The sequence below is a fragment of the Ictalurus punctatus genome, chromosome 28, assembly GCF_001660625.3.
Source record: "Ictalurus punctatus breed USDA103 chromosome 28, Coco_2.0, whole genome shotgun sequence".
NCBI lineage: Eukaryota > Metazoa > Chordata > Actinopteri > Siluriformes > Ictaluridae > Ictalurus > Ictalurus punctatus.
The window spans coordinates 13,678,458-13,705,349 of NC_030443.2; the positions used below are offsets into that span (position 1 = coordinate 13,678,458).

General features: G+C 38.3%; 2 protein-coding genes and 1 long non-coding RNA gene across 5 annotated transcripts in view; 1 reads left to right on the top strand and 2 right to left on the bottom strand.

Annotated features, from left to right (window-relative positions):
* Positions 1–747, bottom strand: part of srrm3 (serine/arginine repetitive matrix 3) — a 92,469-nt gene extending 91,722 nt beyond the window's left edge. The window contains exon 1 of the mRNA XM_017459445.3: positions 634–747. The gene's annotated coding sequence lies outside the window, so the exon portion shown is untranslated. The remainder of the gene's footprint in view (positions 1–633) is intronic.
* A 3,199-nt stretch (positions 748–3,946) lies between these two features.
* On the bottom strand, positions 3,947–26,874 carry LOC108260100 (carbohydrate-responsive element-binding protein). Of its 3 annotated transcripts, none has more exons than XM_017460074.3 (17): positions 26,397–26,874; positions 23,079–23,185; positions 21,740–21,822; positions 21,431–21,520; positions 21,251–21,283; positions 15,601–15,775; positions 14,248–14,328; positions 9,973–10,124; positions 9,225–9,864; positions 9,033–9,106; positions 8,596–8,806; positions 8,406–8,512; positions 8,201–8,320; positions 7,640–7,767; positions 6,584–6,707; positions 6,321–6,450; positions 3,947–5,901 (listed from the first exon to the last, which is right to left on the bottom strand). In XM_017460074.3, exons 1-17 carry the CDS (start codon positions 26,735–26,737, stop codon positions 5,777–5,779), a joined length of 2,721 nt encoding a protein of 906 aa, XP_017315563.1. In that variant the 5' UTR covers positions 26,738–26,874; the 3' UTR covers positions 3,947–5,776. The 3 variants fall into 3 exon arrangements, with proteins under 3 accessions (XP_017315563.1, XP_017315562.1, XP_047008020.1); XM_017460073.3 differs by having other exon boundaries at positions 8,596–8,809; XM_047152064.2 differs by having other exon boundaries at positions 5,766–5,901; positions 6,279–6,450; positions 8,596–8,809.
* LOC128629343 (uncharacterized) lies at positions 24,984–26,542 on the top strand. Its single transcript, XR_008393705.1, has 2 exons — positions 24,984–25,069; positions 26,375–26,542. It is a non-coding gene; the product is annotated as an uncharacterized LOC128629343 (long non-coding RNA).
* Positions 26,875–26,892: the final 18 nt, after the last annotated feature.

Genomic DNA, 26,892 nt, shown 5'->3' on the forward strand with positions numbered 1-26,892 from the left:
CAAAGGGAACCCGTCCTCATGCGCGTGACACCGCATAGTGCGATTATTGTTTATAATATTTCCCTTCTATGACTGTGTACAGTACGACATGGTCACAAAGTCTAAGTGTGTACCCAGGAATTTCTTTCTAGTTTTCAGTGTAATTAATGAAGTCCATTTTGTTGAAGTTATGAACTGTTCACTGATGGAAGACTGCAGTCCTAAAGCTTAGTCTAATGGTATTATTAAGTGAAGTTGGTCTGAACCCTTGGAGCAGGTTTAACACAACACAACTCAACACAACACAACACAACACAACGCCTTGCTCCTGCACAAATGAGCTCAAAGCGAGCATCTGCTGCAGGCGGAACTGTCCTTTTAACACCCCGAGCAGGAGCATTAATCCCCGTCCTGCTGCTCTGCGACACACTAAACCCCCCAAACCGAATCCACAGCGGAAACAAAGCCCTTCCCGAGGATGTCTGCGTGCATTTCATCGACGTTATTATTATAATCATTATTATTATTATTATTATTATTATTATTATTGTTATTATTATCATTATTATTATTATAAAATATGTCTTTCATAACATTGTAAGCATCGACGCGATCACTAAGCGAGTTTTTAAAACATCCACAGATTAGTCTTACCTGCTCAAGCCTCAAGCCTCGTGAACGCGCTTGTGTTTAAACCCGGACTCTCTTGGTGTTTTTGTGTAGTTTCGGTCGCGGTGTACGGTTCAGGCTTCTCTCTGGCACTCTGGCCTCGGTGCTGAATGCTGAAGTGCTGGACAGCGGCAGTAAAAGCGACTCCAGTCCCAAACGCTCCGCTGTTAACTCGGGCGGATTGCGCTCTGCCCTCTAGCGGCGCGGAGGTGAACTTTGCTGCGTAGTTTTCTCGCTTCAACTCATGCTACGGTGTGTGGAAATGTTTTGTCGCTGTTTTTCATTGTTATTATTGCTTACGAAGGTCATACGAATTCTTTTTTGGGTTTTTGTTTGATTTTATGTAAAGGGATGCTAGAAAGTCAAACCCGGTCCTAAACTGTATAGGAACTATAAACTCTAGGAAAGATGAATGCAGATGAAATAGGTCACATAGCACTTAGTCTAATGTTAAGTGGACTTAAAAAAAATATATATCTGTTCAGTAGACCAATAACACATCAACAACTCCTCCTATTTGTTGCCATTCGGAATGTGCAGCCATACTGAACATATATCATCTACAAAAGAAAATTAACAAACTGTAATTCAACCAAACATATATATATATATATATATATATATATATATATATATATATATATATATATATATATATATATATATATATATATCCCCCAAAGTATGGTTTTACTATAAAAGAAACGTCCTCTCACATTCACCTGATTTTATTTCCAGCAAATTTCTTAACGTGTAAATATATCAACAGCTGAGACGAACAGAAATGGAATAATCAGTCCCTGAACAAGGGAGGGGGGGATGGGGGGGTCAATATTAAAAATAACAGTGAGTATCTGCTTTAAGTAGTACAGTGCATGTCATCCTCATGGACTGCTCCAGATTTGTCAGTTCTTGCTGTGAGATGTTACTCCACTCTTCCATCAAGGCATTTGCGATTCTCGATCACGTCTGGGGGGGACACACGGTTACATGTAATTTTCCACTGCAAGGACGATCAGCTGTCCTTCCTGTCTCCCTGTAGCACTGTCTTAGGCGTCTTACATTACAGATGTTGCAGTTTATTGCTCTGGCCACATCTGCAGTCCTCATGCCTCCCTGCAGCAGGACTATGGCATGTTCACGCAGGTGAGCAGGAACCCTAGGCATCTTTCTTTTGGTGTTTTTCAGAGTCAGTAGAAAGGTCTTTGAAGTGTGCTAAGTTATTGCAACTGTGACCTTAATTGCCTACCACCTGTAAACTGTTTGTGTATTAAGGACTGTTCCACAGGGGCGTGTGCATTTTCATAACTACTGTGCATATAAACATCCAATTAATTGTTATTTCAACTGAAATATGAAACCAAGCCGGAATCATTTCCTAATCACGAACAACACATTTTATATAAAAAGCATGAATTATGAGACATCAGATTGTTGTCAGTGTTTATCCATTGCGCTCTCAGAAATAAAATGTACCAAACAAAACGATGCACTATATGGCCAAAAGTATGTGGACACCTGACTATAACACCCATATGTCCGCCTTCTACAAACTGTTCACCAAAATTTTTAATCAAATAATTATCTCGAATGTCTTTGTAGATTCCCTTCACTGGAACTAAGAGGCCCAAACCTGTTCCAGCATGACAATGTTCTCCTGATATTTTGGACAGTAATATATCGGCTGTGCATATACATATATAATAATAATAATTATTATTATTATTATTATTATTATTAGTAGATAGATGTTTTTTTTTTGATAATTTAAAAAAAGTGAAAGTTGTGATTGCATAAGTATTCACCCTTAATGCTCCTTGGAAAGTCACATGATCACAGTTTCAATTCTTCAGCTTGCTAATGAGGAACTGCGTATCGTTAGCAAATTTTGTCAGTAGCTGTGTTTCTGGCCCTGAGTTTAATAATCAATCAATAAATGTAACGGTACATATTTGCTAAATATTTTTAATATTAGAACAGTAAATTGGTATGTGTGGATTCCCCCCCTTTTTTTACACTGAATAAACAAGAAGGTCACAATATTCTGTTTTAAGGTTATTACTGATACTTCTGCAACTCACTCCACTGTTAAAGAGAACAAATATGTGTTAAAATACCCTTCCATTCCTTTCAAATGCTTTAATTTTGTACTACTGGATGACCCAACAGTTTTTTGTTTTTTGTGGGAAAGTGTCCTTTCCCAACATATTAACACGTCTGATTAGCGCCATCTGCTGTTATAAAAGACAAAATAAAGAATGCTACTCGAAGAAAAGAGAGAATAATGAACAGCCACAGTCTCAGTATTCTTGTATATAAACGTTCCTGGCTACAAATGGCTTCGCTTCCCTGTTTGTGAAAATGCTTTAACTAATAATAAATAAATAAATAAATAAATAAATTCCCCCTAAAATCTACGTAGGGGCCCTGAACTGTAACGGATTTCTGTCATTTATACAAGGCAGTATTATGTTTTTAAATATTTGTTTACAGTTGTATACTGTAGTCTATTTGGCACTATTCTGCAAAAATAATTACACTACTGGCATATTATACGTAAAGGGCTTTACTGTGTAGCTACTGTAAACACGGCAAAACATAGCATTAACTTTCATTTTAAAATTAGGCACAAAAAGCATGGTTTTTTAATGACAAGTTTTGATTTTTTTTTTTTTAAAGCATAGCTTTTTAATTTTAGTGAGGTTTTTATTTATTGTTGTAAATCGTTTTTGTGAAATTTAAACTAGGAGTAATGCTACACAAAGCAAAGCTAGGGCATGTTTGCTAGCTAGCGTGATGTTTTCACAAGCTAACCCACATAGATTCATTTCTTCTTGGTTCTATTTTTTAAAATGTGGTTTACATGACAGTGACCTACATTTTACTGTTACTGTTGTTATTATTGTTCATTTAAACAGTTTGTTCTTGTGTAATCTTTCTTTCCTTTTAGCAGTTTCTTATTGTGTAACGTGCCCATTTTAGGAACTTCCTGTTGTGTAATCCAATATCTCGTTTGTTCTCATGTGGACTGAAAATATTGCTTTAATAAGCACATTTTGACCCTTCCACATTTCTGCATGTGTATTTAGCAATAAAAGTTTTGAACCAACAATGTAAGTGTAAAATTGCAGCAGTGGTTCTTCACCATGGTTTATTTCATTGTGATCCATTACAGTAACTTCCTAGCAACTCACTCTGCTGCCAGTACCTGTACTGTAAAATTCTAAGTAATTTTTAATGGTGGTGTCCCAGCATTTAAATAAAAGTAAACAGAAATATAGAAATAATAATCATTCCACAAAGGCAAATGGGGCTTTATTTTAAAAGAGCAACATTCTGTTATACATTTGCACCACATTAATAACCTGAGACCGTAAAAGCTTGGTTAAATACAATTGTAACAATCATAAAAAGGCACAAAAAGTTAGTCCCTCTAAAAAGACTGAACATGAATACAAATATTCTTTCTCATCGTAAATGATCGATGGGCTAACCTGCAGAGAACAAACAGGAAATGAAGCCAGAAACCAACAGGTAGATTAATCAACTGCAGTGAAATGAAGAAAAAGTCAAAACTATAGAAAGTTCCTGTTTTAATAATCACTAACCAGTTAAAAGCTTTTTTTAAATAAAGACTTAGCTTCCTGTAAATTAGCTGCTACATTCTCAGGCCATGTGTCCTGAAATTGTCCTTATGAGGTCACTGTAAGGTGGTAAAGTAAGTACACCTTTGTCTTTTCTTATAAGAACAGTTGAGGAAGAAACAGAATTTACACAAATTCATTCAAAACGTAGCCAATCAATCAAGACATCAGTCAATGCACATTTAGTGCACAAATGCTTGCGGCTAACATTGCCTTACAATTTGTACACCAACAATTTAACAAAAAGAATTGTGTATTTAAAATTCCATGCTTCTGGGTTCATAATAGTGACCACTATTTTCAGGAAAATTATGTATTTTTATTTATTAAGATAATGGTAAGTAATAGGAATCACAGATTTAAGATGTTTTGATTATTTCAACATGCAGCTTAAATGATGCTAATTGGTAGACATAAGCATTCACAACTTCTTAGCAAAATTAGCCTATAGAAGCAAAACTCAGTCTTGACTGAGAGACTACATTTTTGTAGTAAAAAAAAAAAAAAAATTGCGCATATTCAATTTTTCTCCAAAGGAACACGAATATGATTTGGGGAAACCGCCATGATCAAATTAACCTGTTGGTGAGTTTAAAAATCATGTTATATGTTCTATGCTGACTACTAACAAAAAAAAAGCCCAACTGTAGATTATAAACCCTGAAAATTACGAGTAGTATGTTAATGCAGTTTTGAATTTTATCTGAATTGTACTGAATGATGTATTAATTAATGAACTCAAGTAACAAAAATATTAGAAAGTAGTATTAGAAAAAAATATTAGAAAGGCATCATGGCTTTGATGCTTTTCTGCTCAATACAGTTGTAAAGAGTGATTATTTAAGTTATTGTAGCCTTCGTGTCAGTTTGAACCAGTCTGGTCATTGTCCTCGGACCTCTCTCATCAACATAGTGTTTGTGTCTGCAGAACTGCCACTCGCTGGAGGTTTTTTGTTTTCACACCATTATGTGTAAACACTAAAGAAAAAAAATCCCAAAAGATCAGCAGTTTATACTACTCAGTCAAGCCTGTTTGGCTTCAGCAACCATGCCACAGTCACTGAGATCACATTTTTCCCCCAATCTGATGTTTGATGTGATCAGTAACTGAAGCTCTTGACCTGTAATTGATCATTTTATGCATTGCACCATTGCCAGAAGATTGGCTGATTGGATACTCAGATGAATGCGCAGGTGTACAAGTGTTCCTAATAAAGTGCCAAGTGAGTGTATATGTATATGAAGGCTGTATATGTATGCTAGAGGCATTATACATGTTTTGCGTATTTCTCTAATATGGACTTTTAATAACCATTGTTATTGGCTACATTGTGTAGACATAGGTTGATGTTATTAGTTCTATCATTAGTTGTACCTTTGTCAGGGAAATGATTAGCTACAGCCTTGAGAGCGAGAGAGAGGGAGGGAAGGGGAGAGAGAGAGAGGGAGGGAGGGGGAGAGAGAGAGAGAGAGAGAGAACACTGTTATTGGTTGTAGTTATGGGACAGGTGTCTCTGAGTGACTGCCTGAGTGGCCTGTTCAGGAATCAGACTTGGGTCTGTCAAGATGGACGTGGTGGTGCTGAGCAAGCGGAGTGAACTCAGAACAGCTGAGGGAAAAGAACACAAAGGAAAAAGCAGACCATTACTAATAGTTCTCAACTGTTTTGGTTTTGAGGGTATTTTAAGGAAACATGTCATGAACCCAGTAGAGCACTACGGACTTGAAACTCTTTTTTTTTATTAGTAATCATAAATGCAGCTGGCTGCATATCTACCTTTAAGTGTGTGTGTGTGTGTGTGTGTGTGTGTGTGTGTGTGTGTGTGTGTGTGTGTGTGAGAGAGTGAGAGAGTGAGAGAGTGTAGCAGTTTGCCCACACCATTCGTATTATGCCATTATTCAATGCTTTGCTCAACCCTAATAGTTTCATTGTTGCGTTATTGATAGATATTACATTTTAGCCCTCCCCTGTACCATGTACTGTACCTATACACCTATCAATCTATCGAGAGAGTGGGAGAAGATTACTGGGTCTGAGGGCAGGTAGGGAGCAGTGTTGATTCAGCCAGCTAAGCGTGGTTCGGCACATCTCCTCCACACTGGCTGTGGACACCATGACGTTGTAGGACTCAAACAGAGGCTCCATAATCACACTGAACTTTGGGACCATGGTTCAGGAACGTGAGACACACTGGAAATTCGCTCAAGAGCTAAAATCATGTAATTGTCGCCTCAATATATACTCACACATTCATACATATACACACAAAGCAGCAGAGATGGAAGGATACGATCCAGAATTTCCAGTTCTGGAGGGTCTGGGTTCTGACATATTCTTGAAACCTCTCCCTCATGTGATCAAAGCGCTGGCGGGTGATGGGGACGCCAGTGGCAGGGAGCTGCTGCTGACACACACTGCACAACAAAGAACATAAACTAAGGACTAAGGAAAGCATGTTTGCATTGTGATGATTACATTTATTCACTGAAGTGCACATTAATTATGTGCATAGTGTGACAGTGCATATTCTGCATAATAAATCAGCAATGAAAAAATCTGAAACATGAGAAATAAAAATTTATTTATTTTTTTTTTAGAATAAATGTCAAGACATGTCTGTTCACCATAATTCTTACTATGTATTAATGATACTGGAAAGAGCAGCTATCTAAGGCATGGAACAGTTTGTGGAGTGATTCTATAGGAAAATAATTAACAGTGATGTGATGTCGCTATACACAAAGCAGAGTTACTATTACCACCCTGAATTTGATTCTTTTTCAATAACAGCATGACCTGAAGTGTTTTATTCCTCTTATACCACATCAACAATTCATGTATCGGTAAACGACATGTCTAACATTTGAACAATTTATATGTTGTTGAACTTCTGCAAAACTGAAATGAATATATAAATATTCATATATATTAACTATTAATAAATATTAAAGTACATAAAGGATATATTTCCAAACTGAATCAAAAAGTACTTCTCCAAATAAATAAAAAAGGAATCAAAAAAACACTTCAAATAACACAACAAAATTAGTCAGTGATAGTTTTTATTTCGCCACTAGAGGCCGCTCTCATACTGTATAATCACAGCGGACCCTTCTCAGCAGCTCCTGCAACAGACGCACCCATGAAAAACTATCGGTGTTAATTCGGAATGATAACCATTCAAGTTCCATCAATCGGTTATCGGTGCCGTTTCATCGGTTTTGCTGTCTATTCAACAGCTGTAATTGCTGTTGAATAAAGCTGTAATTGCTGCAGAAATGAGTATTGGAATTATAAATAAGATTAGCACTAGGAAGAGAGATAAGAAAGAAAAGGCATTTCGCACTTGATGGCGGAGTTGAGTGCTAGAATCTCATCTCGGAGTCTCTGTGCCTCTTCATGGAGCTGTGCTCTCTCCTGCTGCATCTTACTGATGTACTCAGCTGTCTTCTGTAGCGTAGTGGCCTTACTGATCTAAGAAAGAGTGCATAGGAGAGAAACGGTGACCGAGACCCGTCACAAAACCACTTAGCGTGAGTAAATGTGAGTTTACATTCAGCAGTTGCTTCCAGCCAATGTCCATTTTTTGCTTTTTAAAAAGTCACGAAAACTAACGTGACCAGATATTCCGCGGTTAGAATAGAGTACAGAGATGTCAGGAGGGTGGTGTCAGGGGTCTTACTGCTAAATTTCTTTTACACACCCATTGTTTTTAAATATATTGACAACAAGAGCAGGCTGCTGCTCTGACATATAAAACAATTTAACTTTTTTTTTTTTTTTTTTTTTTTTTTTTTAAACTCAAGGCCCAAAAAACAAATTTAAAATGCAGGGCTGACACTGGAAATACAGGAGGTGTGGTACAAATTGATCAGACTGTTTTAAAAACGTTTCATATAATAAATACCTTAATGCTGGGCTGAGAGCTAAGTGTTGTCACCAGACTGTGTAAAGTGTCAAAACCCAATTTGATGTTAAACCTCCTCTTCTGCTCGGCGGATATGTGTGTGATTCGCCTCGTGTCCGTCTGTAAGAGAAGACGTGATGAAGAACAGTCACATCACACAGAGTATACAGTATATGCATGCGTGTGTGTCTGTGTGTGAGCTTACCCTATTGGGCTCTGTCTTGGTTATTCCGGATAAGGTGTGTGATGACTCGGACGTTTTCTCTGGTGGGAGCGTCGGGGATGTTGAGCCGAAGTTTCTGGAAAAACTTACTAAAATTGAAGTAACGTTGCGAATGATTAAACAGACAAAGACAGATAGACAGCTCAAGACAATGGGAGTGATCTGAGTGTACCTGTTAAACCTGTCCTCTCTGGTGCAGGGATTTGGACAGGTGAGAGTTTCTCAGTTTTGGGGATGAGGAGGGATGAGATAGTGGAGACGTGAGAGACATTGGAATGTACCATCATGGGCATCTGGCACTGCAGAGGCACTTCGGCATGGGGCCAAGGGGGATGCTGGGATACCTGTGAACCTCTGTGGCCCACTGACATGCTGCTGGTAGACTGCTGGTCACAAAAGGAAGCACTTTGTTAGATAAATAAAATTTTTAGGCTCAATAAAGTTGCTAGAATGCTGCAAAAACAAGGCTGAAGCCTTACTAAAAGCTTAAAAAATAACATTTTGTTTGCTTTTTCCAACTTGTTATTGGTCAACCATATCATTAAGCTTAAAAGTTGTATAAAATCTGAATTTCATACGCTTTTTAGATGTGTTATTAGAGCTACATACTGCTAAGATGGGAGAAGTTGGTCTATGGGATTTCAGCCCAACAAAAGGAGGATCAAAACCCACTGTTGGTTTTCCTAAATGAAAATCAAGAAATAGTAAAATAGCAAAACAATAAAATAAAAAAAAAGTAACTTTGCAGAATAAACAATGAAAAAAATGAATTAGTGAATGTATATTATCTCAGTGGCATACGTTCTTGAGAGCTGGAGGACAAGAGCTTGGCCAGGCAGCTAGTCTGTGTGGGTGGAGCCACAGAAACAGGCGCAGCCGTCGCCATGGGAAACCCTCTATCTCCTCCCATTTTTTGCTTGTGCTTTCCTCTGGCTGAGCCCACAGATACCTGCTTTGGCACGGAGAAGCAGTGGGCTTGGCTAGGTAAAGGCGGAGCCACAGATGCCTGCTGGTAGTCCAGCATGTCTAGCATAGTGTAGCTTTGGCCCTCTTGGGGATCTTGGGTTATGACATTCATGGATCCCGTATGTGTGATGACAGTGGGTGTGGTTACAACGTTGCTCCCTGATTGGTTGCCTGAAGCGTGTCTGTATTTCAGGCAGGTGCTTGAGTAGGTGTAAGGGTTCTCCTGAGACATAGAGGCAGAGGATATGTTTGGTCTAGGGACACTGTAGGACTGTCCGTATGAGTCCATGCCGGGGAGGGTGGTTGGCGAGTGATGGTACTCGCTATACTCTAAATGACTCTTGAACTTGGGGTTGGAGGTCATTCTGCTGGTATCAAAGGGCATCTCAGGGGGCAGAGGTTGGTGTGGATAGCCAGGGCAAGGTAAGCTGGCTGCTGAGGAGGACTGGGGCAAGCTCTCAACTGTCATATTAGGCTGGGGATGAAAAAATTACCAGTTACATTGTATTTTAAACACCAGACTGTTATGTAACAAAAAAAAGTAGTTACATGTCTATTTGTTTTTTTTTATTGCACTATGCACCTGTGTAATTTGGGATCCTGTGTGTATCAGGGGTGTATTAACCACGGTGGATGGAGTTGAGGGAAAAAGTGTGTTGGATGAACTCTCGAATAAATCATAGTCAGCATAACCACTCTGTACCAGAGGATGACCCCAGTAACTTGCAAAGATGTCTGCAACAACAATAACAACATCAAAATCAGGCCTTTTTCAAATAATTCATAGCTAAACACCAATTAATGATCTAAAGTTCATGCATGCACATGGTAATTTGATGGACTATAAACCAGCATAATACAGCATTTCCTCTTTATTATACTACACATTCTGTATTTACTTAATACCTTAAAAGTCACATTTCTAATTTCTATATAAATTTATTGTTGTAATACCTTTGGGTATTAGGCTGAGGAAGATTCCACGTACATTTTTTGGCTCTGTGATATAAGATTCAAATATCACAAACTTTCAGCCTACACTTGTATCAGGATGGATTAAACAGGGAGAAAACCTCAGCAGTCAAAGCTGACTAGAGTGAACCACTGTCTCTCTTTTTCTCTTCCTGTGGTGACACCCTTAAGAAGGCAATTCATGGTTTACCACATCCCCTTCAACTTCCACATTTCATCACAGTTGACCCCTGACCTGCACTTAACCCTTACTGTGACATACACACACACACACACACACACACACACACACACACAGTGGGGGAAATAAGTATTGAACGCATCAACATTTTTTTCAGTAAATATATTTCCAATGAGGTTATTCACATGAAATTTTCACCAGACATCAGTATTAACTCAAGAATCCTCAAATATAAAGAATTCACAACATTAAAGTCCATAATTAAAGTTATGTGTAATAAAGTGTAATGACACAGGAAAAAAGCAGTTCTCCAAGGCAAGGTAAGGAAAGAAACCAGCTGAAATCCGTAAGTAATCATATCTCCTATCTGTGCAGCTTAATATCAGCTGGGTTAGTAAACTGATGGCCTATAAAAAAGGCTTTTCATTACCAAGGTGCCACACAAGAAACATCTCATGATGGGTAAACGCAAAGAGCTCTACCAAGACCTTCGCGACCTTATTGTTGAGAAACATATTGATGGAATCGGATACAGACGTATTTCAAGACTTCTGAATCTTCCAGTAAGCACCATTGGGACCGTTATCCACAAGTAGAAGCAACATCACTCTGTCATCAACCGGCCACGCACAAGAGCTCCTCGCAAGATTTCTGACCAGGGAGTCAGAAGAATTGTCAGAAGAGTAGCTCAAGAGCCAAGGACCACTCGGAAAGAGCTCCAGAAACACTCGGAGGCAGTAGGTACCATCGTCACAGAGAAAACAACAGGCAATGCACTTCACTGCTCAAGCTCAACATGCAAGACTCCATTACTACAGAAAAAGCATGTTGAAGCTTGTCGAAGTTTAAAATACTCTCCCAGTATTTCATTTGGACAAGCCTATGAAATCCTGGGAGAGTGCAGTCTGGTCAGATGAGAGCAAAATTGAACTTTTTGGCTGTTATACTACACACCATGTTTGGAGAAGAAATGTCACTGCACATCACCCTAAAAACACTACACCAACAGTGAAGTTTGGAGGTGGAAGCATCGTGGTGTGGGGCTGTTTTTCATCACATGGTACTGGCAGACTTCATATAGTTGAAGGAACAATGAATGGAGCCCTTTACTGGGAGATTCTTGAGAAGAATCTGCTGCCATCCACCAGGATGATGAAGATGAGACGTGGGTGGACTTCCAGCGGGACAACGATCCAAAGCATGCAGCAAAGGAAACTCTCAATTGGTTTCAGAGAAAACAAATCAAGGTGTTAGACTGGCCCAGTCAATCCCCTGACTTGAATCCAATTGAACAAGATCTAAAGACGATATGTTTAGAAGAATCACACCTGAATACTGCAGCTGATTAATTTCTTCATACAGGAAGCGTCTTGAAGCTGTCATTACAAACAAAGGCTTCTCCACGAAGTATTAAATAAATTTCAGTTAGCGTGTTCAATACCCCCCCCCCCCCCCCCCCCCCCGTCATTCCACTTTATTACACATAACTTTATTTATGGAATTTAATGTTGTGAATTCTTTATACTCGCAGATTTCTTGACTTAATACTGATGTCTGGTGAAAATTTCATGTGAATAGCCTCATAGGAAATATATTTACTGAAAAAAAAATGTTGATGCATGCGTCTAATATTTATTTCCCCCACTGTATAGATTATATAATAAAAATGAACACCATGATAAATATAGTTATACGCTCATTGCTTTCCAAGACATCCAGACTTTAAGATGGACACGTTCCTGAAAGATTTTTTAATGAGTAAGTGTCCCTACAATACAATGTGAACTTAGAGGTTCTTCAGAGCCAATAATTTGTAAAAAAAAATTAAAATAAAAATAAAAAAATAAATAATATTCAGTCGATAAAAACATGAAAGATGGCATTAATAATCAAGTGTATGCTTTTCTAAGAGCCCCCACTGGAAATTACAGTTAGGTTTGTATTACAATATTTATATCTGCCAGAACTAGTAATGAAAATTAGGGTTAGAAGAAAAACAACTCATGAGAAAGTGATGTAGCTTTTAATTGTAGTGACTGGTTATCTGTTACAAATTTGCTTATTGGTCAGAAGGTGTTAATGGATTTTCTCAGACAGTAGTTACAGCAGCAAGGTTTACATTAATTCACTTGTTCTAATGTTATTGTTTCTATAGCAACAACTTAGAGAGAGACTTGTATGATGGACCCTCCACATGAAAGGGTTAAATGTGGTACACATGAAAGGTAAAAATGTGTGTATTTGTCGATACGGCGGCGTTTTCTGTGAGGAGATGTTTATTTAGTATTTTTAAAATAAGTCTTCAGTGTCAACAGTCAGAGCTAAAGCTACAGCTAAGTTTTCCAACATGTGAAAAACTTCAGGACAGAGGGCTTTGAAGTTTCTCAGTAAAATAACAAGCATCATTTTTTTCTTAGTAACTTCAAGACAGAGCACAAATGACAGACTAGTGAGGGAATGACTGTTTATATCTCCTACACAACACAGACAAAATTTATAACGTGTTTATCTGTAAATAATTTTTTTTTTTAATTCTTGCTGTTGACAAACTGCTGTCCAATAAGAGGAATAAAACATTGTGAAATATTTTACATGTTGGTATAACATCTATTACATTTCACTGAAGAGTCTGAATAATTACTAAATATTAAAAAGACGAATAAGTAAGTAATAAGCTTATACTTAAAGACGTTAAGGTAAATAATTAGGCACGGAAATAATTTTTTTTAAGCATGATTCTGTTAATCATGACTTCAAACCTGGTGTCAGACCAGGATCAAAATTTCAGTGAGGACCGTTTTGTTGAAATGTGTCAAAGTTCATATGTAGTAACATAGTTGATGTGTATATCGGTTTTGAATTTCTGATCTCTACCATGTTATCCTTTCATTCTTCCATAAACGTCCATAAAAAATAGGAAATTTTCAAGAATATACCTATTATTTTGTCTGTTTATTGAAACTCAGCTTTTTTAAAAAATTTTAATCAGCCTCAAAACTGATGACATACCACTATTTCCTACATTGTCTAGTATGGCTAGTATAGTATTTCTTGCACATTTTCAAATAAGAAAAAGACCAATAGAATAGATCAATAAATCCTCTATATTTTTCTAGTTATTGTAAATTACAGAACTGAGATGTTCATGGTTTTATATTATTATACTAACAAAAATATGTTGTTTTAAGTGAACAAAGCATGCTAGGGAAATGATGTTACATATTGTAATTAATAAATAATTGTGCATGTAATCATTTCTAGTGTACATTTTTACTGAACAAGACAAGCAGCAACTTTTTCCTCAAGCTTCCAGTGGTTACAATAAAACCCTTTACATGTACAAATCTTCCAAAACAACTGAGGTCAGAACATCCGTGCCCTCATAGTAAGTTACGGTCATGTCGCAGATCAGTACAACATCATTATAAATACTACAGAGACTGAGTAGAATATTGCGTAGTGGAGCAGTTCACAACTCACAGCTCTGGGAGTCATTTGATGTTTTCCCTATTTCACACCAGATCCAACATTTCATTATAAGACTTTTCATGAATTGAATAAAGTTTGGAACTTCAAAAAAAATTTGGGCTTTACAGGTAAACACTTTTTGCCATAATTTTAACCAAAATTATATTTTGGAGCATGTACTGCAAACTGCATCATTTCGAAATGTATAAATACTATATTAATACATGAATACATTACCTGGAATGTCCATGAGATCGTCCAAGCTGGGCTGAAGTGGAGTCAAACCAGGCTGGATCATATCAGCATTGCTGGTGTAGTCTGAAAGAGTAAGCGCATTTATTACAACAAGAACGTGGACATGTGTGTGGGTGTGTGTAGATGTGTATATATGCTCTTTCATTCACACTTCCCTGTTTTGATGGGGTCTTCCTGAAATCAATTTTACAACCCCACATGACTATTTATTAGGAAAGGGTGTCACATATTCTATGTGAGTGGACTGCATATCATACTCAGCATACCATAGTCAGCAATTTTAGCTGAAGTTTACTGAAACAAGTGCTCCCTGCTAAGCAACGCCTCTGAAAACACGCATGCTCACAGCTTAGGCTACAAGATAGGCTATACGTTGGACAAGTGAGCAGAGACGCCCGCTTTCCTGATTGATTGGATGTTAATGATCCATATCATTTCCATCAATCCTTCTATTTTCTGTACCACTTATTGTACGCAGGGTTGAGGGAGAGCCTGGAACCTATCCCATGAAACTCGGGGCATGGCATGGGGGATATCCTGGTCAGGGTGCCAACCCATAGCAGGGCACAATCGCACACACATTCACACACGGTGGACAATCTGGAAATGCCAATGCATGTCTTTGGACTGGGTGAGGAAACCAGAGTACCCGGAGGAAACCACTGAAACACAGGGAGAACATGCACACAATCGAACCCCAAATCCCGGCGGTGCAAGGCAAATGTGCTAACCAGGAAGCCATATCACCTTGGGCACCACAGACACAGAAGTTTGTCCTTTAAACAGATTCTTATATAAAATAAGGTATATTAGCATTAAACAGAGAATGACTGTTGGATGGGTGGGACTGTAGCTTATGACTAAAGTCTGCTATAAAGAGTTACATAGTTTTCCATTTCAATTTGAATTCATTTCCTTTACATTTGGACAATCAGTGTGGTATTGGCCATCACTGGAATCAATATGGAACCTTAAAATGCATTACATTTTCTCATTTTGGGGGTTTATCAAATGTTATAACTTCACTTGAAGTTGTAGAAAAAAGACATCAGTTTCATGTCATTTCAAGAAATTAACTACTTGACTCAATGCATCAATGTACATGAGATCAATGTATCTACTAAATCTATCAAATAAATCATAAATCTACTCAAAATGACCCAAACATGTAGGAATAACTTGAAACATATAACATTATAACACTAATGAACCGTTACAAAATTCCAAAAGCATCGAAGCACAAAGCTCATTCTTAAATGGCAGAGCAAGCATCACATTCTCATTCAGGAACACTTTCTCCCTCTGATCTTAATTTTACGGCCCTGTGGTACTCACTGTTGTGGCGTTCCTCATTCCAAGGGCTTGGCTTCTGGGTCATGGTGAAGAGCGTGTCCGAGATATCTGACAGAAAGCAGTCCAAGTCAAACATATGCACCTCCTCCTGAGAAGGGTCTGGCTGTGGGTATATCTGATCGGACCATTTCTCCAGGCCAGACCTGCAGATGGGCGTCTGAGGAGTGAGATTCAGTTTGTAACTACATGTAACTTTATTTAAGGAAGTCCACACCAAAGATGAGCCCAGATGCTCAACTATTCAATTAACAATGTTTAACTGGAGTGAGGACAGTGGCGGGAGCTCCTTTTTTTGGAACAGATCTGAGCAACTTAATGAATGAGTATATGAAAGTCACCCTAAACTTTATAAAATGTGTATTGATTAAATACAAAGTGCAAAAATGGTCCATGCAGGTACTTTCACATTCCATGTAAAAAATAAAAAATAAAAACAGGAGAAACTAAAAAAAGAAATCACTAGAAACTTTTAATAATTTTGAACACTGGTAAGTGTTATTTCATCACAAAATATAAGAGCCAATATGGTTACAATATGCAACTTCAGGCTATGAAACACTGGTGGCCACATTCAGAGACCCACTCATCCCACCACCAGAGGGAGCCCTCCCCCAAATACTGACTCCACCCCCACTTCCTCCACAACATGTTAGCTTCCTGCTGACTACCGCATCTCTCCTTCCTTCCTGTCACCGGTGTAACAAGTCCACCCTGCGTCTGGCAATTAATTTGTTGTAGCCCCTCAAAATGAGTGTTAAGCTAGCTGGCCGACTACTTACTTACTGTTAAGCTTGCGTTAACTGAATCTCTTAGAATATAACAATATAAATTAAGAATGTGATGCTAAAACCTCTTTTGATGTTATCTAGCAGTTACCTAACAGTCGCCTAGCTGGCTAGCTATGTGCTAGTGTTACCTAGAGTAACATACAGTACTTTTAAGGTAACAGCGAGCAATTTTAGTAAATATAACTCAATAGGTGAACTTACTCTTCTGACACCATCCATCCATCCATCCATCTTCTACCGCTTACTCCTTCTTCAGGGTCGCAGAGGAACCTGGAGCCTATCCCAGGGAGCATCGGGCACAGGGCGGGGTACACCCTGGACGGGGTGCCAATCCATCGCAGGGCACACTCACATACACACTCTCACACCCATTCATACACTACGGACACTTTAGACACGCCAATCAGCCTACCATGCATGTCTTTGGACTGGGGGAGGAAACCGGAGAACCCGGAGGAAACCCCCGCAGCACGGGGAGAACATGCAAGCTCCGCACACACGTGGCCCCGGCGGGAAACTGTTCTGACACCTCAACAATTTATTTATTTATTTTGATTCATAACATTTCCAGTTGACTGGAACTTCTTAATTATTGCCCTGATGGTGGAAATGGGCATTTCCAATGCTTGTGCTATTTTCTTATAGCCACTTCCCATTTCGTGAAGCTCAACAACCTTTTGCCGCACATCATAGTTACATTCCTTGGTCTTACCCACTGTTATGAATGACTAAGGGAATCTGGCCTATGCGATACCTCATATTTATACCCCTGTGAAACAGGAAGTCATGATTGAACAGTTTTCTGTTCCTAAACCTGTGTTGTTTGATACCCAGAGTATTTTTGTGATTTTTTTTTTTTTTAAAGAAAAGATCAAAAGGTTAAACAATAAAGACAATTTTTCACAGCCTTCTTTGCTCATATTTCCAAGGGTGCCAATATTAGTGGAGGACACTGTATGTAGATCAGTGATAGTGATCAGTGATGCATACTTACAGCAATATAGAAAAGTAAGATTATGGAGTATTCTGCTCTAACTGACAGTAACTAACTTGATATCAATGCTGACATCAAGACAACAAAAATGCACTTTAGAGTCTCTCAAAGCCCTCAAAACATAAATTAATAAAAGCATTGGTTCCCAACTTTACATCATGTACATTTATTTGTGTTTTCCCTGTTCCAATGCACCCATATGGCTCAAAATGACCTGTTAATTAGTTGATTCCTTGGATCACCAAAATATCCAACTCAAAAAGTCACCCCATTACTTCTAATCACACTCAATATGCTACTCACAGCTCAATGCAGACTCCCGTGTCCAGTTACCATCCCAGTGATACTTCATATATTTCCGTTCTGCATCTGAAACCCGGTATACCAGCAACCAACTCCAACTCCATCCTCGTCTCTTGCACACACGCACAGAGCGAGGCTCATCACTTTTATAGGGGAGCCCAAATTCAGCCGGAAGCACCGGCAATTACGTCTCTCCTGACAACACAACTGCCCCCATGCTGTTTTTGTGGCCTACACACACACACACAAAATGAGGTAAATTATAGCAATGCTTTGGATATGTGTTTTCCACCAGGTGAAATTAGGTTTGGGGGTGTGAGTGTGCGTGCATACTCTTGAGGCATTAACAAGTGTAGTTTAAAACCTGTGTGAGAGAGACAGAAAGACCCCCCCACGCCCCCAACCATCACCATTATGTTTTTCATTCCTCTCCATGTGCTGACTCTCAACATGAGCAGAGGCAGATTGGCCCTTTTGTTCCTGACCCACTTCCACCCATCATACACTCACGTGCAGAAAGAGGTAGTGAGGGAAGGCCTCACCTCCACTTCCTGCATATGGTCACTTTGAATAAAGGAATAAATGTTAGTATAAACTAATACAAACTTCCCATTTGGAATACAGATGCCAGATCACTGCATAAACAATGCAATAGGACATAAACATGCAAAATGTTTTTTGTTGGGTTTTTTTCTTCCAATAAGTGACGCCCAGGAGTTAACCCGAATACTATACTAAGGTGTGTGTGTCACGAAAGATTTTCCCATAAATCCAAACGCACACCTGATGTTCATTGCTTGTTAGTATTTTCCCTCTGAAGCAACACTTACAAACTATCACAGTCATATCACCATGGTGAATGAGCTCATATATCCTAAAAGAGCTGACTCATCAGAAACCACCACATCACTATTAAGGTACACTATGCAAGATCTTAAGACAATATGACCCTTGCATCTGTGAACCTCATAAATTGTTGAGGTGTCATAGCAGTAAGTCCACTTACCGAGTTTTATTTACTAGTTATTATTGCTCGCTGTTACCATAAAACTACTGTATTTTACTCTAGGTAACACTAGCACATAGCTAGCCTGCTAGTTAACTGCTAGCTCACATCACCAGTAGGGCTACATGTAAAAAAAAGTTTCAGCGTCACAATTTATATTTTTATAGTCCAAGAGATTTAGTTCAAATGAACTAAAACAGTTCTGTTCATGACTAACATAAGCTACAGTAAGTAGCCAGCTTAACACTCAGTTTGAGGGGTTACAACAAAGTTTATAGTTACATTTATCCTAAATATTTTGCATACTGTATGCAATAGGTTGTATCTGTTGAGCTAATTTTGTGAGAACACAAACTGAGCTCAATTTAAGAAGAATCATTTAGAAATCTTCATGGATAAAAGGCAGTAAGTGACACACAGGAGTTAATCAGAATACTACACTATGGGTGCATCTAAGGTATGTGTGTCACAAGGAAAGATTTTCCCATAAATCCAAACGCACACCTCATGCACTCAGCAGTTCATTGCTTGTTAGTATTTTCGGTCATATCCACCCAAATGGACAATAAAAACAACATGTTTGCATTTTCCGCAAGTGGGTCACCTTTGATTAAATAGCACTGAAATTGAACCAGCGTATCTCTGAGAAACAGACACAACAGAAGAGGAGATTGGCTCTTTTGTCACCAAGAGCAATCAAGTGACTCGTTTTCTCACCAATATGGGCTGCTGTGACGCAGATGGAGTACTGTGTTTACGTTTTTTCCCATATCTGCCATCCCTTTTTCGTTCTCTACAGATCACACACACTGACTCTTTGACCAGCTGAGCAAGGCAAAGTCTGAGCTATTAATAACTAACCGGTGAAGGGTGCAAAGGCGAACTGCACTGCTAACCTACTAAAACAAATACAATAACGTAAGGCCATTGATCTGCATAAAGGGACTGACTACAAGATGTCCAAATGTCCTACTAGAGCCACTGACATGATAAAATAGGGCATTACAAATTATAAATGACTGGACCAGTCAGTGGTTCTGTTACTTTCTGTTGTACTGAGTAATGGTGAATTTCACTCAACCAATGTCCTGACGGGCCCTTGATCAATTAAACCAGACTCAAATCAATGACAGAAATCATTCATCCGAAAGTTGCTCCACATACTTTAGAATGTGCATTGAACACCAACTTTGTTCTTTGATGAGCCTCTGGGAAGAAAGGTGAGTAACTCATGTTGAAATATTCAGTATTTAATGTTTTTAATGCCTAAGAACCTACATAAGATACCCAAGAACCCACCAAAGAGAAGAAATGCACGGGTCTATGAATATGCACGAGTATGCAAATTGGAGATCCCCTCCTCTCCCTTCAATAATTACAAATGCTGTGAATTATGAGTCATATCATTTGGCTCAGTTCACAAATGACACTTTTGGCTCTTTGCCATGTTGGGTATTTTTTAAAACAGATAAAGTTCGCAATATTTCGACCTTATGATTGTTCTGCTTTGTGTACCTATTGCAGGAATAGTTTAATAAAGTGGTACTCAACTTTCTAATTAACATTCATTTGTCTTCAGTAGCCATATCCTGGTCAGGGTCATAACTGTTAAATCAGCAAGGCACTAGGAATATGCATACAGTAAGCATTCCTGAATTAATGTGATGTCTCCGCTGCGTTTGTGCATCATTAAAAGATTTAGTTTCATTTCATTTCTACTAATTATCAACTTCGATAATACACTTGACTTGACATCTTCAACATGTCACACTGCCTCATTCACACAGCTGAGAATCACACCCATGTCTCACCATTCACGTGAATGAACAGCTCAGATATTCCATGTTTCCATGGAAGCATTTTGATTAAATTACACTGCAAGAGAAATGGCACTGCTTAGAAAAATCTAGAAAAATGAGCTTATATTTCAGAGTTGACTCATCAGCAAACACCACATCACTACTTACACTATGATATGCTACACCTTAAGAAAATATGACCCTTATCTGTGAACCTCAGAGATTGTTTAGGTGTCAGAACAGTAAGTCCACCTATTGAGTTAGATTTACTAAAATTGCTCGCTGTTACCTTAAAACTTCTGTATTTTACTCTAGGTAACACTAGCACATAGCTAGACAGCTATGTGACTGCTAGGTAACTGCTAGCTAACATCAAAAGAGGTTTCAGCATCACATTCTCAATTTATATTGTTATATTCCAAGAGATTTAGGTAACACGAGCTAAAACAGTTACAATACACCAAAACGATCACAATTCCATTCATGACTAGCAGTAATTAGCCGGCTAGCTAGTTTAACACTCAGTTTGATGGGCGACAACAAAGTTTCTAGTTACATCATCAAATATTTTGCATATTGTATGCGATAGATTTAAGCTGTTGAGTTAATTATGTGAGAACTCCAATTAATTAGAATCATTTAAAAATCATCATAGATAAAAGGTCACTATAATCAGCTTTATAAAACTGATCCCAGAACAGCAGTACGAAAACAATTCCCCTACTGCAGTTTTATGTCTTACCGTCTGAAGAACAGGCACATGATCTTTGTGTTTCTAAAGCAAAAATAGAGAATAAAATCTTATTGAGTCCTTTGACATGTACATAAACACATGTAATATGAACCCCTTCTATTAGTATGCTAAGAGCATGTTCGCACAAATGCAGTATTTTTTCCTCAGGTCACTTTAGCAGGTTCTCACCCTCTTCTTGTAGTAAATCCTCCATTTGTGATACTCTTTTATCACCACTTCTATCCGTCTCTTCCAGTAGCTGCCCTCCAGCACAATTGCCTGGAAGTCAAAATACACATACAAACGCCTTTATCTTGTGCGTCCAACAAACCAACGTACAGGACATATGTTTTATTTCAGGGATCCAAGGTAGATAATAGTGTGTGAGATTGTTTTAGGTATACGGTACGTTTATCAATGTTACAATGTCCAAAAGTTGCAACCATAGCAAATTTATGCCTATTTCTTTGCCTATTTCACGTATTTAATTCGAATTACCTCAGGTTTGCGATGTGCATCTGCCTCTGACCCCTCCAGTGGAGTGATGAACCCGCACACTGGATTTTTCCTTTTCTCCACATCTAAAGCATTAATAAAGCAAAATATCTATGGATTCTAAAGCGTTTTCTTTCTATTTACGTGCAGAAAGATATGTACCATACATACAGAATTCACAATGTCTTTAAACAACAATTTAATTCTAGATAAAAGAAAAATCCTGCTATACATTATTGTAAGTTATAACAGCAGTGTTAAATCTTCGATTCTGATTGGTCAGAAGGTGTTGATTCATTTCCTATAATAGCAGCTCTGACAATAGTGTCGGCTGCAAAGCAAATCCCAGGTTTACAGTTTAATATTAATGCACTCGTTCTAACACCTTATCGTTCATAACAATTAGTAACAACTAATTCCTAAAGTCTTGTATTAAGGATGCTCCACATAATCTAATCCTAATAACCTGATTAAAAATGCCTTTTTATTTAAAAATGTAAAAATGAACAATCATTGATATGGTGAGGCTTTTCGTAAGGAGACATTTATTTAACATTTATGGAAGGAGTCTCAGTGCTTTGGAACAGTAAGCTGTAACACGAAAAGCAGCATGTTTTTTGTCTTAACTCTAAGATTGAGTTAAAAGTCTGGAGTCTGGTGAAAGAACAACTGTTTATAGCTGTTATAAAGTAAGTAACTTGTTTTGCAGACGTTACATTAAACAACCAAACTATTAATGAATTTGTTAAAAAAAGTTGATGTTATATCCATCCATTCATTTTCTATACCGCTTATCCTCTAGGGTCGCAGGGAATCTGGAGCCTATCACAGGGAGCATCAGGCACAAGGTGAGGGTACACCCTGGATGGGGTGCCTATCCATCGCAGGGCACAATCACATTCACATTCACACACCCATTCATACACTATGGACACATGCCAATCTGCCTTGTCTTTGGACTGGGGGAGGAAAGCAGAGTGACCGGAGGAAACCAGCACGGGGAGAACATGCAAAGGGAAACGAACCCCCAACCCTGGAGGTGTGAGGCGAATTTTCTAAGCATTAAGCCACCGTGCACCCCCGATGTTACATTCATTAAGAAATTTAAAATGACAAATGTTGACAAATTGCTGTGGTATAAAAGGAAAAAAGCATTTCAGAATGTGCCGTTAAAAACAATCAACCCTTAATTGGCTATTTTCTTATAACAGCATGTCCTGTCATGTTGTATTCTTTACTTAATACCACAATTCTTGTTCATGATCTTTTTCCAGCAGTTTGTTTCCCTTTTCTTTCTTTTAACATTGGAGCTCACAAATCTGGCATTTCTGGTCTTTCTCACATTGAATGAACCAGGCTCTCCAGATGCCATTATTCAGACGGATTTTATCCCTCCATAGCAGTCTCAGACCCTTGAAGGATTTCCACTTAGGAGACACGATCTTCCCACTGCAGAGAGAGAGAGAGAGAGAGAGAGAGAGAGAGAGAGAGAGAGAGAGAGAGAGAGAGAGAGAGAGAGAGAGAGAGAGAGAGACAGACACATGCATATAAAGGTCTATAAACTTTAGTTCGGTTTTCATTTTAATCAATATTATCCAATATTATTAAAACTCAAGGGATAAATGTACGGGGTTTTTTTTTATTGTTTTTTTGTTATTTCATTGTTGTGCCACATCTAGGTAAGTATAAAAGCTGCACTTTTGCACATCTTAATCACACACCTGCAATTAAGCACTATCTCAGTGGCTCATCTGGCCACATGTTTTCTGCACTTTATTCCATCTCCTCATTCTTCCAGTGCATTTAACACACTAATGACACAGAGGAGGTGGTGAGTTAAAGAAACCCAGTGCTCAGTTCAACCTGTTGCTAGGACTTCATAAAGGATGATAGCTGAGGAGCATCAGGTAGGAACGTCATGAGTACACATCTGAATGTCAGGAAACCTTCAAGTTCAAAATGAATTGAAGCTAGAAAGCTGAAACTAAATACACACAGGGCTTAAAAGATCCAGTGTAGCATCTAGAACACATCAGAGTGACAACCATGAAGCAGGGTGATGCACAAGACAACTGAACAACCTTATCATGGGCGAGGCCACGTTAATAACACTCCAGGTAGACGAAAGAGAAAGTAAAGATAACGTGAATTATGACACCAAAATCATTTCAGCTAAAGTTGGGCAATAAGACGATATGATATTAATATTGTGATCAATTCTGTCACAATACCCTTTTTTTAATCTGAAAGTATCACAGGTATTGCCAGTACTTTTATAAAACTGACTCCATGTAGCTGAATTCAATTTGAATTCAATTCAAGTCTATTTTTTTATACTAGTTGGTTTATATTCCATAGTTTTTCTGGTTAAATTGTTTACTTTTGTTGATATTTTTATTTTATTTTGATATCATTGAAGATTTTGATGGCACTTTGTGGGCAAACCTAAACATCATGATACATTCTGTGTATGATGAAAAGATCTACAGCTATCACGATATTCTTTGCAATCTTATAGCTGTAGATCTTTGTTTAATTCAGTCTGGTAAAAAAAAAGAAGAAAAAAAAGAAAAGTAGGACACTCTGAGCAAAAAGGAAACTTGAATATTAATCAATCTCTGAAGTGATATCGACTTGGAAAATACACTGGGCTATATAGATAAAATGTATTGTTATCTTTTATAATGTATAACAACAACGATGATAATAACAATGGTGGCAACATGACAACGATAGTGATGATTTTTGTTGTTTTTGCTGCTGCCATCATTGTTTATTTATTTGACATTTTTGCTCTCAGCATACATATAGGACAGGGGTGAGACACTTAAGACAACACAAAGTGCAGTTTGAATGTCATAATAGTCCTGAGAGAGAGAAAGCAAGCAAGAGAAAGAGAGACACTTTTATCCTAAACTCAGTTACACTATAACCCCTGCCTGACTGTTTCACTGCCAACTACTGTCAAAGTCCGTCTCCCTCATTGTGTGTTTTCACTACATTTTGTCTCAGACATATCACAGCTGTTTCGAAAACACTAGTGAGCTTACTCCAAGCTCAACCCGGGTCCAAAGAAACCTTGCATTGCGGTTAATAGCCTGTCTGTACTATCAAATAGTGGTAGAAGTAAACAATGAAGAGCATGATGAAATAATTAAATCCCAGCATCTATCCAGCTAATCTAGCTGTATATATATATATATATATATATATATATATATATATATATATATATATATATATATATATATATATATATATATATATATTATAGGGTTTTACTTCATGTAAGGTAAATGTGGGACACCTTTATTTTAAAGACACGTTGTACAGGTGAGTGTTGTTTTCTATTCACAAGCACTCAAGTGTTGTATATTATTAAGTTTACGATGCGGTTCATTAGTTTACCAAAGTAACACATGTAACATAAACATAGTGGAGATAAACAACATAGTGGGGGGGGGGGGGGGGGGGATATCAACTGAATGAAGTACTTGTATACTATTAGGAGACTCTCCACACATGCTACAAACATGAAAAAGGAAGACTCAAGGGGAATTAATGGTATATATTAAAATGAATAACACATATTGGCTTACATTCTTAAAAGCACAAAATTAGATAATATACAGTAAATACTGTACATTAAAACATGAACAGAATATATGGCAGAAAGCAGTAATTTCTTTTTTTTTTTTTACAGAAATGTGTTTTATGCAATACATGATTCAACTCTTACATCTACACTATATAGCCAAAGGTTTTTGGACATCTGACCTGACCATCACACCAATATGTGTGTCTTTCACAAACAGTATGCTGTAGCATTACAATTTCCCCTCACTGGAACTGAGGCCCAAACCTGTTCCAGCACGACAATGCCCCTGTGCACAAAGCGAGATCCATGAAGACATGGTTTGCCAAGGTTAGTGTGGAAGAAACTTGAGTGACCTGCACAGAGCCCTGACTTCAACCTCACTGAACACCTTTAGGATGAACTGGCATGCCAAGTGCTCCACAAGTGTCCTCATCCAACATCAACTAATGCTTTTATGGCAGAATGATCCCAAATTCCTACAACCACGCTCCAAAATCTAGTGGAAAGCCTTCCCAGAAGAATGAAGGTTATTCTAACAGCAAATGAGGACTAAATCTGAAATGGGACGTACAAAAAAAAAAAAAAAAAAAAAAGCTCATGTAGGCAACTGTAACTGTGATGGTCGGCTGTCCACAAACTTTTGGTCATAGAGTGTATGTGAGCTGAGGTGAGGAATAATCTTTATCATAACAGTTTTCATCACATTTCTTAAGAAATTAGTCAACTTTAAATGACCTTTTGACTCTACAGAGGTGTAATTTTTGTGTATATAAATACATTTCTGTAAATATAATATAGAGTAATATGTGATAGTAAGTATGCAAAGACTAATTAGTTTGGGTGCACAAAACTCTCATTACATAAAAGTTTAAACATAAAAATGTTTGTAAATAGAAATTAATTTCTAAAGCCTGTTTTTGATGATGTCACTCTTGTATGTAGCTTGCTACTTAATTGACTGATTGTTGTGTTGAAGCTTGTTTTGGTCTTTGACCCATACCTTGAAGTTTTGTTTGCTTTCTCTCTCTCTCTCTTTGCAGAAGTGTGTTTGCATGCTGTTACCTATAGGCCAGTGTCATGCACTCGAACAGGCGCGTGAGCGTTGGGTCGATGCTCAGTCTGCCGGAGCTGAACGGCCCGAAGCTGTAGGTCTGACAGCGCGGTTTATTCACCGTGTCGAAGTCGTAATAACTTCTACTTCTGCGCGGTACCGGATCACTGTGCGGGGAGGAAACCATGAAGTGTCCGCTGTGGATCACCTGCGCGCGCCGCAGCGTCTCCGAGCTCGTGGCGGAACCGGCAGATTCCGCGTGAGTCAAAGCGTCATCCTGCTCCGAATCTGACTCCAAATCAACGATCCGAGTCTCTTTCGGGGGCTCGGGAAACTTCTCCAGCTCCGCCATCCTCGCTTTTGTATGATCTCTTACACAATCGATTATTTCATTCCTCAAACAGCCATTAGGAGTCCGGTGCCGTTAGAAGTGACGGGTCTGCGGACAGCGCCACGCCTCGCACGCGCGGTAACGCCACACCGCATGTCGCGTCTCCGAGTCAAAGG

Excerpts from the sequence above, each read along its gene's own strand:
- LOC108260100 (XM_017460073.3), bottom strand. The coding sequence starts at position 26,737 with ATGGCGGAGCTGGAGAAGTTTCCCGAGCCCCCGAAAGAGACTCGGATC. Across the intron at positions 9,865-9,972 it reads CAGGATCCCAAATTACACAG|CCTAATATGACAGTTGAGAG; the intron begins GTGCATAGTGCA and ends TTTCATCCCCAG. Across the intron at positions 9,107-9,224 it reads GTCCTCCAGCTCTCAAGAAC|GAAAACCAACAGTGGGTTTT; the intron begins GTATGCCACTGA and ends ATTTTCATTTAG.